The sequence below is a fragment of the Sceloporus occidentalis genome, unplaced genomic scaffold (genome assembly GCF_023333645.1).
Source record: "Sceloporus occidentalis isolate IW3139 unplaced genomic scaffold, rSceOcc1.0.p SCAF_5, whole genome shotgun sequence".
NCBI classification, from domain to species: domain Eukaryota; kingdom Metazoa; phylum Chordata; class Lepidosauria; order Squamata; family Phrynosomatidae; genus Sceloporus; species Sceloporus occidentalis.
Window position 1 is genome coordinate 37,406,366 of NW_028316985.1, and position 13,361 is coordinate 37,419,726.

The following is a 13,361-nucleotide window of genomic DNA, read 5'->3' on the forward strand; positions in this document are numbered from 1 at the left end:
GGGAGGGCTTGGTTTCATAATGGATGGTTAATCTTCATCCAGGGAGGCAAGCGACAATTATGCAAGGCCTGGGAACGCTTGAAGGAAGTAATATTAAAAGATGTAAAAAATGGATTTTTGATCTGTGGTTATTCTGAAGGAGGAAAATAAACAACAAATTAGGGAGGAAATAAAACAATTATAGGGATAGAAACACAATTAAGTAAAGAAAATTGCTTGACTCTCAATTTAGGGGAATTAGGATTGAACAATAATCAAAAATATGTAACAAAACAATATCTAAAAGCTGCTCATGCAGTGATTGCTTATGGATGGAGAAACAAATTAAATTGGAACAAGGCATACTTATTTAAATATATAAAAGAATATATATTATTTGACTTACTTAGGGAAAGAAGATTAAAATATATTGGGGAAAGCAATAAAGAACCATGGGAAGACAAATGGGAGATAGTAATTAACACTGTGAAAGGAAAAATGGGGTATGAAGAAGTTAATAATATAATCAATAATATTTTCCATATCTCCAAAACCGATTGTTAATTTGATTGGATTGTAAATTTCTCTATGCTGTTTTCTTATTTGGGTTGGGGGTGGGGGGAGAAAATTATAATAGGAAACATGATTGTATAATATGTATTATACACGGTGTAAAAATTTTTTTTTGAAAAATGAAAAAAAACTCATATGGGCTCATACTAGTGTGCCCTACATATAAGAGAAACAGTGTGAAAATCTCATTCTGATGTGGTAGAATTAGTGTCTATGAAGGAAGCTCATTGGCACTCAACCTAATTTCATTTAACTGAACAGATACAGCTAATTACTCTCAGTACTGACTCCACTGTAGTCACCCTTTAATAAGGGTGCCAACAGTCTTTCCAAAAATTATGAATTTGGACATAATATCCAACTACTGATGAAACTCAATCCCCACCCCTATGGTAATGGGATTACTTTATAGGTCGTTTCACTGGCTAAGTGCATTCGGTTCACCCAAGTCTCATAGTGGAGGCCTTTTTTTACAAGTGGGAAGTCACTTCCTGTTCTGAAAAAAAGATCTTAAAGTGATCCAGGTTGGCCCAGAAACATGTCTTCACTCCTGCTTTGCAGAGAAAAACTGTTGGAAAAAAAAAAGCTGAGCCCACTTCATTAACCTGCATTACACTAAGATGTGTGGCACCATGAAGTCTGTGGTTTCTTTTTAACTGTTTGTGACATTTGGGGTTGTGGGGGAAAACGGAAACAGGATGAGGGTAGTAAAGAAAGCTTGGTTCTGATCCCAGCCTCCACTCCTTGTGTGGTGGTGTGATGTTTGTTGCTTTGTAGATATGCTTAACAAGCAGGACTGTAAGTACGGGGATAACTGCACCTTCGCGTACCACCAGGAGGAGATCGACGTGTGGACAGAGGAGCGGAAAGGAACCCTTAATCGTGACCTATTGTTTGACCCACTGGGTGGAGTCAAGCGGGGCAGCCTGACGATTGCCAAGATTTTGAAGGAACACCAGGGCATATTCACTTTCCTCTGTGAGGTACGGAGTATAGAAGGTGCAAAAGATGCTCTTCTACTACATTCTTTTCCTTGATTGTTTTAACTGTGTGCTGGGACATTGGCCCATTTCACCTAGTATACTGGCCAGCAATGGCTTTATAGCTGCTTCTGTATTTGAAGTAAAACTTTCATACCTCAACTACATCTCTCTGTCTCGCACGCACACATGCATGCACGCACAAATGGTTTTTGTGTCTCTCTTGGACTGCAGTTCAGATCCCCATTTTAAAGTGATACAGACAATGACATCCCTCTGGAATCTGTCTGATCTACTCTTATCTAGTTTACACATACTTTCATAGCCAGTTCTGATCCAGCCTCCAGAAATATCCAATTCAGTTGAGGAATATAGACCAAAAAACTCATTGACTTTCATTTGTGCAATGGCACGTAATTTGGATAAGCATCTTGTTCTTGCTAAGGGACTAGGCAGACAGCCATTGTGTTTTAGCAGATGGAGCATTTGGTCCCAGCAGATCTGAGCTCATTGTCCTGCTGAGTGGTCATGGGTGAGCTGCAGCTTCCTAGTTTCAGTGCCTCACCTCTTGCTGTAACCTGCACCCACAGGGTGTTTGTGAGAATGATTTCTTGTCCCATAGAGAAATGTTGCAATGTACTGAAATACTATAGAGACTGTTGTCTTTGAATACTAATTTAGATAGGCATAAGAGCCTGAACTCCATTTCTGTATGTGTTGCTTGCAGATCTGCTTTGACAGCAAACCCCGGATAATCAGCAAAGGGACCAAGGACTCTCCAGCAGTGTGTTCCAACTTAGCTGCAAAACATAGCTTTTTTGATAATAAGTAAGTAGACTGGGCTTGTCATTAGCCAGTAATGTGTATCTGCTTGTTAAAGGCAAACAGCCACAGACTATTTTTCTCCTCTGCACATGAAATATGGAAATAATACTTGCCTAATCCAGCTTCATGCATTGCCTTTAGCAATGTGATAAGAAGCTGAAACTGCCAAATATGTGGACATTATTCCAGTTGTTGCATAGTTGTGCTGTGGTTGTTCAAATTGTCAGTGGGTTATTTGAAACAGTCCGACATCCTCCAGGTGGGGAGGGGGACAAAGCGAGAGAAGGAATAGAGACAGGAAAGTGGAGGGCAAGCAGGAACAAGAAAGGTTTTTTTTTTAAAGGGTAAGAGAAATGAGAGATAAGATAAGATGGAAGGAAGAGCCAGGAGGGAGGCAATGAAGCTGGATTGAAGCAGTTTCTTCTTTGCAAGGAGCAAAGTCCTGAACATCCTACCAGGAGCAAGACAGGAAGAAAGGCTGAGTTGCTGAGGGGGTCGCTCCTCCCACTGGGGGCAGGGACCCTCTCTCCTTTTGTTTCTTCTATTCTCCCTGCCTATTCAGGAGCTGTGTGGGTGGAGCTACCCGCTGTAAGGATGTTCAGGCCCTTCTCTGCTGGGAAAAGTATCCACAGTGGTCTGCCCCCTTTGGCCATAACATTTCAGTTTGGGGGCAAATGTTTAACCCAGATGGATTCTGATTCTTTGATTTCTATATTATATGTATTTATTTATAGATATTTATATTTATTTTATTCCACCTTTCAGGACTCACTGCCCACACAGGCTGGTTTACAAGTCTCAAAATTTATACAAATATCATTACAATTTCAACGTTTGAACTGCAAATGTGAAAAACCATCCAGCAACATAACATTTTCTTTCCCAAATACAGCCATATTTAGTGAAAACCCAGCAGTGATGAGATTGTGTCTCTCCCTGTTGAAGGTGATTCAGAGGTGTAAGGCCATCACAGAGAGAGCTCTGTTGGGACCTGGACACTCTTCTTTGTCGATCTAGCGAGTTCATACCAATGGAGGCAGTCCTTCAGATAACTAAGTCCCAACTAGTTTGAAATTACTGAATCAGTAATTCAGCGCTTAAGTATATAAATTTGGAGTCAGTGCACATTTAGAATGGAATGCCATAATCACAAAAAGCCAGCACGGGTTTTAGAGAAACAATTCATATCAGACTAATGCAGTGCTTCTCAATTATTTTCTGTCATGCCCCCCCCAGGAAGAAGAAAACATTTCGTGCCCCCCGCGCGACTGTAAATAGTATTTGTCTATAAAATTGGTCAAACGAGCCCCCCCTTTATGGAGCCTTGCGCCCCCCCTTGGGGGGCGTGCCCCACTGTTTGAGAAGTACTGGACTAATGTAATCTCATTTTGGTGGATGAAGGGAATGTTGTAGACATAGCATACTTGATTTCAGTAAGGCCTTCGACAAGGTCTCTCATGACATTCCTGCAAACAAGCTAGTGGGTTAGCCAATGCAACTGTTAAATGGATTAGTAATTGGTTGACCTGCTGAACCCAAAGGGTGCTCAGCAATGGCTCCTCTTCATCATGGGGAGAAGTGACCAGTGGGGTGCCACTGGTTTGTGTCCTGGGCCCAGTGCAAATTAGGAGGAATAGCTCATACCCCAGAAGACACGATCAAAATTCAAAAGAATCTTAATAGATTAGAAAACTGAGCCAAAGCTAACAAAATTAATTTAAATATGGAGAAATGCAAGGTACTGCACTTAGGGCAGAAAAATGAAAAATATAGGATGGGGGACAGTTGTAGTTGTAGGTTTGACATTTAAAGCTTTGAATAGTTTGAGATCAGTTTATCTGAAAGATTCCCTACAATCTTATAAGCCTGTTCAACATTTGGGTTATGGAATGTGTGACCAGGTGTTAATGAATGCCTACCCCTGTGATCCATTGCTAGTAGTTAGGTTGATAGGAATGAGTCCAACAACTTCTGGAAGCTCACAGGTTCCTGAGCCCTGTTGTGTGTCTATATGATATTGAAATGTGTTATTATGAGTGAATATTCCTCTCCTTTTTGCAGGTGTCTGGTTCACATTGTTCATTCCACCTCTCTGAAGTATTCCAAGATCCGTCAGTTTCAGGAACACTTTCAGTTTGATGTGTGCCGACATGAAGTACGTTATGGCTGCTTGCGTGAAGATAGCTGCCACTTTGCTCACAGCTTCATAGAGCTTAAAATTTGGTTGCTGCAACAATATTCAGGTGAGTCTGCAGCTCACTTTGGCTTACCTCTGGCCAGGAGTGAGAAGGGACTATGGCTGCCTAAACAGAGGCTGGACTTTCCTGTACCATAATCTTCTACCTACACTCTAGCTCGCTGAAGAATCACTGAAAACCTCATCCCTTGAGTAAAGGATGTACAAAATGAGTATATTATTTCATAGATTGTGCTGTGTGCCTATTTAGAAATACATTATCATGAGTTGGAGATTTTCATGTTAAGACTGGTGGTGAGAACCCACAGGCTAAGCAGCAAGACAGTCCCATTCATAGACCTTGGTTCTATGATAGCTAGACCTGGATATTCTTACATTGCTGGTTTAGGATTACATCTATTCCCAGCAAATAGGAAACTTTCAAGGGATATTTTCTTGGCCTTCAGCCTGGCACTTCCCAAGATCTCTCAGACATGTTGCTTACAATAGTTTATTTGTTTACTTTCTCCCAGTATCATGAATACTATGCTCTGTAGTGGTCCCCCCTGTAGCATTTGCATACAGAGCAGTAATCATTCCTCAGGATGAACAGAATCATTTCCCCTGTGCCCATACTTCACACAGGTCCCTGTGAAAGCCAACATGTTTGGTCATGATCAGGAGCAGAGTATTCAGTCTTCCCATATAGCTCTCCTTCCTGGATCAGCTGGAAGGACATTAAGCTTGGTCATGGCTTAATGTCTGTGTATATGTGGTTTATGCTGAGAGACTAAGCAGAGTTCTGTTCTGATGCTTCTACATGCACTAAGGTGGCCTGCTCCCTTACTTAGTAGAAGGTATGCTTAGGATCGTGGCTACCACCATCCTAAGCATATTACTTCACTAGTTCATAAATTCTGTTGAACTCTGTGGAACTTGCTTGGGATCATGTTCTGGACTTGGAATCTTACTCATTGATTTAGAAGTGTCAAAGTTTGTCTAATCACCAGCCAACTTTGGCAGGGGGGAATTTTTTTTTCTAGTATTAAATGCAATTTACTTTTGAAATCCATGTGGGAAAACTTGTTTTTCAGCTCTCACTCACACCAGTAAAAACTTTCTTTAGTGTAATTCTGTCTCTTCCAAAATCCAGTTGAAGGGGTGTTGGTGGTTAGTATGAGAAAATGGTGGATCTTAACTTTAGTTCCTGTACAAAAAAGATCCGCATCTTAAAACTATTGGTTGTGTTGGTAGCCTAGATGTAAGGTGATGAAATAAGCATTATAGTGCAAAAATATTTTATAATCCCTTGTATTGAAAAGGAATATTTTATGTGTAACAGTGTTTTTAAGCAAGTTCTCTGGATACACTGACTTGCATCTGGCAGCCAATTGTCTGTTTTAAAATCTATTTTAAAACTCCAGAAGTTGGAAGCTCTTCCATATTGCTATTTTCTGTCATCCCCAGGAATGACCCATGAAGATATTGTACAAGAATCTAAGAAGTATTGGCAACAGGTGGAGATACACACCAGCAAGGCTAGTAGCAATATGGTAAGGAGCTTCAAAGAACTAATGCTTCTGACTCTTCAGATCATATGTATAAATTAACAGCAATAATTTGACACCCTTCTGCCAAACACTATACTGCTAAAGAGGAGAAAGCTGAGTGGGTTTTTGCATGGAAAGACTGGAAGCAAAATTTGGTTTGATTACTCAAAATAAATTTCTGGGCCCACAATTCTTTATTTGTAAGCGTTCGTCTTTTATACTTGACTCCCGTTGATGGATCTTGGGGTTCTAGTAAAAAAGAGAAATAGAGTAAAGTCTAAACTTTGCCTTTCCCTGCATTAAGAGGTTTGTAAAACTAAAATAACTGTTTATATAAAAATAAGCCATGTCTTCTATTTGTGTCAATGCAATTCTAAACACAGTTACTAAGTAAAGGGTAAGTGACATGAGACATAGTGGAACTTTGGTCTGAGTGATATGAGGGATTGCAAAAAGCACTACTCCAAGTACTAAAATAGTATCAGTTCAGCTAATGTTCAAGGAAAAAAGGAAGATGATGTTTGTAGGCACTGAGTACAGATGATTCTTTGTACTGCAGTAGAGATCATGGGTGCATGGGAGTGTCTTGGAACATAATTTTCTTATGGTAGATTACACGTTCCCTCATCAATCGTCACTAGTGTCTTCCAGTTCACACAAAGCATATTGATTACGATTACTGCTCATCCCTCCCTTCTTCCAATCCTGCTACTTCAGGCTGATCAAGGGACCTGGTATTTTGTATAAAACTGTTAGATACAACAATCATAATTTGTTGCTGATAACAACAACAACAACAACAACAACAAAAGCCATGAAAACAAAACAGAAGAAAAACACACCAAGGGAACAAAATCTAGAAAACATGATCTTTGAAATAATGTTTTGATAAAAAGCTAAGCAAATTCTTGAAAATATGAAATGGGACAATGCTTCTTAAGTTATCTGATATAGAGGACCAGCTCACTCCCCCCCAGTGTACCAGTGACCTACATCATATTTGTCCCCAATGACTACAACTCTTCCTTCCTTCCTTCCTTCCTTCCTTCCTTCCTTCCTTCCTTCCTTCCTTCCTTTTTTTCTTTCTTTCCTAGAAACTGACTGTGGACTGGCAGTGGTCCATAGGCAACTGCTTTGAGTAGAACAGGAATAGGGGACAAACTGCTTGTTGAGAAATTATAGCTGGTGGGAGAGGGATGCAGTTGATCCATAGGCTACTCTATAAATCTAGATAGTATATTTTAAAATTATTGCTGGGCAGTTATGATCTGTTGTATTTAATTTGCATGGCATTTTGGAGGCCTGGAGGAGTATCTAGCTGGTGAGTAATGAAAGGAACCCCCACCCCCATGCACCCACATTAGATTAAAACTGCTCTGGGACTAGAATGCAAAGTTTTGGGAAGATACAGCTAGTATGAAGAAAAATGGTAAGGTGATGGACTCTAAATGCTCACATTTCTAGAGTGTGAGCTTTGTGGATTAAAATACATAATAGCCTTTTCTTACACTAGGTGTCTCTCATTCCTTTTGTCAGCCATTTTCCTCACAGGAGGACATGTCATGGCTCTCCCCATGCATATTACATTGATTGTGGCTTTTGGCGTGATGCAACCCAGGCCAGATATGTAAACTATGCAGCTGTAAGGCAGGTTTTTTTACTGTTTGTTTTTGCAGCTGCATCCTTTTGCTTTTCAGGGAAGATCATGGGTGGATGACACGCAGGGTGGAGGGCTCGATGTGTTGGAGATAAGATGGGGCTCCAGCTGATGGAAAGGGAAGGCAAGGAAAGGAAAGACATAAAAAAGCAAGCTTACCAACCCCAGATGGGTTCATCTCAACTTTGCTGAAGCTCCAGGCATCACCCTACCAGCTTTTAGCTCATTCTCAATGAGGTAACAACTCTGTCACAGGAACAGGGAAAGCTGTGCCCATGCAGAAAGTTTCTTTTTGCCCTTTTTAAAAATCCAATCTAACTAGGTTAATCTGACATAATGTTCATTCAGCTGTGCTTTCAGCTGTGTATGTCGTCATGGAGGAAGCTAAAAGAACTTATACCAAAAGAGGGAGAGAGAAAATGAGAGACTGTTGTAGATTCACATCAAGAGGACAGGTTCTGTATCCAGTGTCGCTGAAATCTATTGTTCGAGTGGTTTTGTCCCCTTTTACATCCTTATTCTTGTGCTTAGGTTTTATGAAAACAATGAAATAGAACAATACAACTGCTCCCTTGTTTCTTTCGCAGATTGCAAAATCATCCTTCATTTTCTAATGTATGAGTTACATTATATATACTAATTTTATAATGCCTGGATGCATTTATTTTTGGATCTACCTGAAGCAGCTGTATCATGTAGCCAACTTTCTTCTTAACTGTCAACCATGCAGCCCAGGCCTGAGCTGCTGCTTTTGGCAAATTGTGTAAGAAAATTGTGTAAGCAGCTGGAGCAGAACTAGCCAAGTCTGCTGCAGTTTACCAAAGCAAAGATAGAAAAACACTTTTTAAGAGAAAAATACTATCATATAACTTACATTTTACCCATCCCGCCTGTTTTGAAAGCAGCTTATGGAGCTTGGAAAAGTTACTTTTCTGAATGACAATTCCCAGAAAACCCTGGTCCAACATTCATGCTTTTGGTTGATTTAGTACTAGTATCTGTATTTTCCCAGAAGTCATGTTCCCTATTTTGGGCTACTTATTCCAAGTGGTTTATGTAACTCAGTATTGCCAGTAGTACTTCAGGATTTCAGAGTAGAGTTTTTTCCAATCCTGTGTGGAAAAACTTGCTTATGTATTAAAATATTTGCATTCTGCCCTGCATTCAAGGTTCTCAAGGTGATGTACAATAAAAATAACTTTAGATTGGCTTAAAACAATAACAATAATTTCAGAAGATTAAAAACACATTAAACTATTTAACCCTTAGAACAAGGAAATATAAAACCAGTTAAAACAATGTCAAATAATGTAAACTGTAATTAGCAAAAGAGTAAGGCAAGGTTGCATACTATCACCCTATTTAGTCAACCTGTTCAGAAAATATTGTTCACACAGTAGGCTTAGAGTGAAAGGCGAGAAGAGTGAAGATCAGAGGAAGGAAAATTTAACAACCTAAGATACACTGATGACACAATACTACTGTACTAGCAGAAACCAACAAGAACCTGGAACAATTACTGAAGAAAGTCAGGGAGGAAAGTGCCAAGGTAGGCTTAATGCTAAATGTTAAGGAAAAAAATGACAATGGAAGACCTACAAGAATTCATCCTAGAAAATGAGAAAATAGTTAAATAGTTAAAAGAGTTCCCATATCTTAGATCAAATATAGACCAGAACAGAGACTGTAGTTAAGAAATTGTAAAGAGACTAGGGCCCATTACAGACAGGCAAAAATTATGTGCTGCGCACGTACTAGGGCTAGGGACGTCCTTTCCGGATGCCCCTAACCCTAGTACGCACTCGGTGCATACAAAATGGTGGCACCTGTTCTACATGGGCGCCACCATTTTGACGTTGGCAACTTGCAGCGCCATTTCCGCACCGCAAGAAGAAGCTGCATTTTGCAGCTTCTTTTTTGTTGCATCCGGAAATCGCACGGTTTGCCCACTGCAGTTCCCAGATGCTGCAACCAGCGGCGCCAGCAGACCACCCTTTTTGAGCGGTCTGTAAAGCACCAAGGATTGAGAAGGGCAGTTATGAAAGAGCTAGACAAGATCCTATCATTCTGAACACTAAAGTGAGGATAGTCCAAGCCATCATATTGCCCATCATAACGTATGGATACAAGAATTTGACAGTGAATAATGCCAATAGAAAGAAAACTCATTTGGGATGTAGTGCTGGAGAAGGATGCTGAAAATACCGTGGACAGCATATGGATCCTAGAATAGATCAAGCATTGGCCTCTTGAGTGGAGTGTATTCTATAACCAGTGTGCCACAGTAGAGAAGCCTTGTCTCATGACATCCTTACAGGTGGGACATAGATACTACTAAGAAATGTGTTGAGTTTACAACAGCTGTGTGGGCCAAACATAGCTACAAAGAACATGGTATTGGCATATTCATTCGGTACCCAATGTTTGCAGAAGCAGAGGGAAAACAAACTTTAGGAAAAATGCCCTAAACCCAACAGGCAAAAATGAATCCAGGAATGAGAACTGAGCATATTCAAGAATCACAGAATGTCAAATGTATCTTGGAGGGGAAGAAACAGGAAACTGAAGCATTGGAGGAGGATGGGACAAAATGTATGGTATCTGGAAAGGAGATATGGCTGGCTGGAACAAGGAACAGGAACATGTGATACGACGGGCTTGTACTTGTGTGATCTGTTAGTGATCTGACAGCCCTCCCCTTTCTCCTTGAAGTGCGTCTGTTTTCTTCATAAGAAATTCAAGCATTACAAATAATGAATCCACAACCATTCAGGCATGTGATTGGTATGATTTAGTTGGCAGCTTTATATTATAATGTTGGCTTCTTGAAAGTAGTTGTTGCGGTTACCTGGAGTCTGTTGACCTTAATTAGGCAACGGAATGCTTAAAGGACCTCTAATTTCCATGTATAGTTGGCTGACTTCTGAGCTATCTAGTCAGGTATTTATCTTGTCTTTACAAATATAGTCATGTATGGACTTAATTCCCTCCCACTCAGGTAGTTTGGGTTTACCTGGCAAGGGAGTATATGCAGAGCTTTTGGACTGCTGACTTAAGAAAACCTGTTCAGTTTATGCTTCCTTAGAGGCTCTTGTGGTTGCCAGTATTAGCTTAAACAAGCTTTTCAAGGCCTTCATTAGTGGGATCTTCTTAATACCTGTCTTTTTGGCCCTAAATTAAGAGTGGGGAACCACAGATCCTGAAGACTTCCTCTAGGCTTCCTCAGCCTGTTCCTCCCCTAGTGTTTTATGCTGACCCAGAAATTAGGTGGGATTCCATCCCCAGCCACCGAATCCTACAGCTTCTTATGAAAAGCCAGTAACTAAGAAGGGTGATAAGCTAGTATGTGTGGCTGTGCCCTTCCTTTCATCACCTATTTTGCCAGCATTAGAGCGCCTGAGTATATTAGACTAGTGCTATTCAATGTGGTCATCCCTGGACTAGTGGTAGTTTCTGAGCCTGGCAAGTTTCCAGGAGAGAAAAAAATATTGTACCCAATGTACACAAATACAGTGTCAGTCCTTGGCATATTCGAAAAAAGTAACTGCTGATTCCCTATATCAGGTAGCACTGCTTTAAAGTATGATTTACATTCTTGAGATGATAATTGTCTAATGTTTTCTAGTCCCTCTTACTTTCTTTCACAAATTTGAACCATTACATTATATTGGTTCTCTGTGGGTTTATACCTAGATTTATTTTATTTCATTTCATTTAATAGTTTGCTTATTGCCCCTTGATCCACCAGTGACTCTGAGACAATGCATAGTATATTAAAAACACTCTAAAACATTAAATAGTTGGCTAAAAACCAAATCAAACACTCAAGGCTTCTCTTTAAAAATAGTTTTAAAAACAGTTTTAAAAGTTGCCAAAGCAACAGTCGAGACTTTAAAATCCAAAGGCCAAACGAAGTAACACGGTTTTCTCTGCTTGCGGAAACTCAAAAAGGATGAGCAGGCTCATATGGGAGGAGGGAGTCTTTCAGAGGTCTTACATTAAGCTATATGCAGCAAATCCTTTCTCACACACATATGACTACCAAGATAATGTTGTTAAATATATTTTGGAGTGTAAGACCAACCCAGTATAAAGTAGTTGGTAAGAGCATAATAATGTCTCCACATTAACAACTGTATGTTTCCCTTATTTTTTCTTTTGTAGGGGCATGCCTTCATTCCTTCAGCTTGTTAGTGTGTGTGTGTGTGTGTGTGTGTGTGTGTGTGTAATAGGTATATTCATGTTCTTTATCCCTCCACATGAATATGAATGGGCACCAACTCAGGATTCTAGAATAACATCTGCTCAGAAGGGCTGTAGAGATGAATTGGGTTTGACTGTTTCAGAAGAACTTTGTGTTGAGTGCTACTGAGATGCCATTAGGTATAAGAAATGGGACAGAAATTAGTTTAATAATTGTTATAGTCATAGTCATCATCATAATAACAACAGCAACAATGCTGTTCCGGATTGAACATGCCCAGTAAGTGCTATGACACCGCTTGTGCAGTCTACACTCATCTTTAAATAGAGTAGTAGAAAACGCTGGAAACTGTAGTGATGCAACTATAAATTCAGTCGCAAAATCATAATTGTTCATATTTTGAGTTTTGTACAGTGGCATTTCAAAATCTTTCTTGCTTCACATCCCACATTAGTGGAAAATAGAAGCAGATGGTTTGTTAGTTCTTAGGGAACTTGTAGCAGTGTGTGTGCAGTATCTACATCAGTGTGTGTAGATGAGGGTTTGTGTTTGCTTTCAGTCCTTTATGTATGATATCTTTCAAGTTTTCAGTGTGGAGGTGGCAATGGCGGGAAAGAGAGACCTTTTATCTTGAAATATGCAGTAAAGATTCTATGTAGCACTATCTGTTCTATTCTCTTGTCTTGCATGACCTTTCTTTCCCCTAATCTTTTTTTCATTATTAGACTGCAAGCTCTTTTTTTCTTATTCAACAGCATATATTTGCAGTTTAAAAAGCCATATGCAAAAGCAACGTACATATATCAGTACTACAATAATTACATTACATAACAATATTATTCAACATGGAGAACCTTTAACAGTTCTTACATTTCTTTGTTCTCTTTTCTTATAGCACCTATTTCCATTTGTCATATTGAATTCATTTGTCATTTCTCATCTAAGTTGAAATTTTAAATATTTTTATTTGCTCTCCATTTTAACCACATTTATACTTGATATTATTTTCTACCATTTTATTTGCTTTCTCTCTTTTGTTCTTGTTTCCTCTAATTCTATTTTTACTGCATATTTGCTTAAATTAATTTGAACTAATATTTTGCAAATCTGACCAAATCATATTCCAGTAGTTTCTGACTGGCATCCAGCCTTTCTCTACCTTATTTGAGGATTTATTTTTCAATAAATGAATTTATCAATTTCTTTCATATCAGCTAATTTCAGCAGGAACTCTTCAACTGTAGGTAAAATGTCACTTTTCCATTTCTGAGCATATTGAATCCTCAGTGTTGTCACCATATACAAAATTATTCTCCTGTTTTTCTTTTCAAAACCATTATCCAATTCACTAGTTTTATTTAATTAAAAAATCAGTGTTAAATGGAATTCTTTTCTCAAAAATCTTATTCATATGCTT

General features: G+C 39.3%; 1 protein-coding gene across 3 annotated transcripts in view; it reads left to right on the forward strand.

Annotated features, from left to right (window-relative positions):
• The window catches only part of ZC3H7B (zinc finger CCCH-type containing 7B), a 66,580-nt gene that overhangs the window by 34,540 nt on the left and 18,679 nt on the right, over positions 1 to 13,361 (forward strand). For all 3 annotated transcript variants that reach the window (XM_089523702.1, XM_089523703.1, XM_089523705.1), the window contains 4 exons: positions 1,330 to 1,535; positions 2,260 to 2,360; positions 4,419 to 4,600; positions 6,001 to 6,086. In XM_089523702.1, the coding sequence (XP_089379828.1) occupies positions 1,330 to 1,535; positions 2,260 to 2,360; positions 4,419 to 4,600; positions 6,001 to 6,086 (575 nt within the window). The remainder of the gene's footprint in view (positions 1 to 1,329; positions 1,536 to 2,259; positions 2,361 to 4,418; positions 4,601 to 6,000; positions 6,087 to 13,361) is intronic.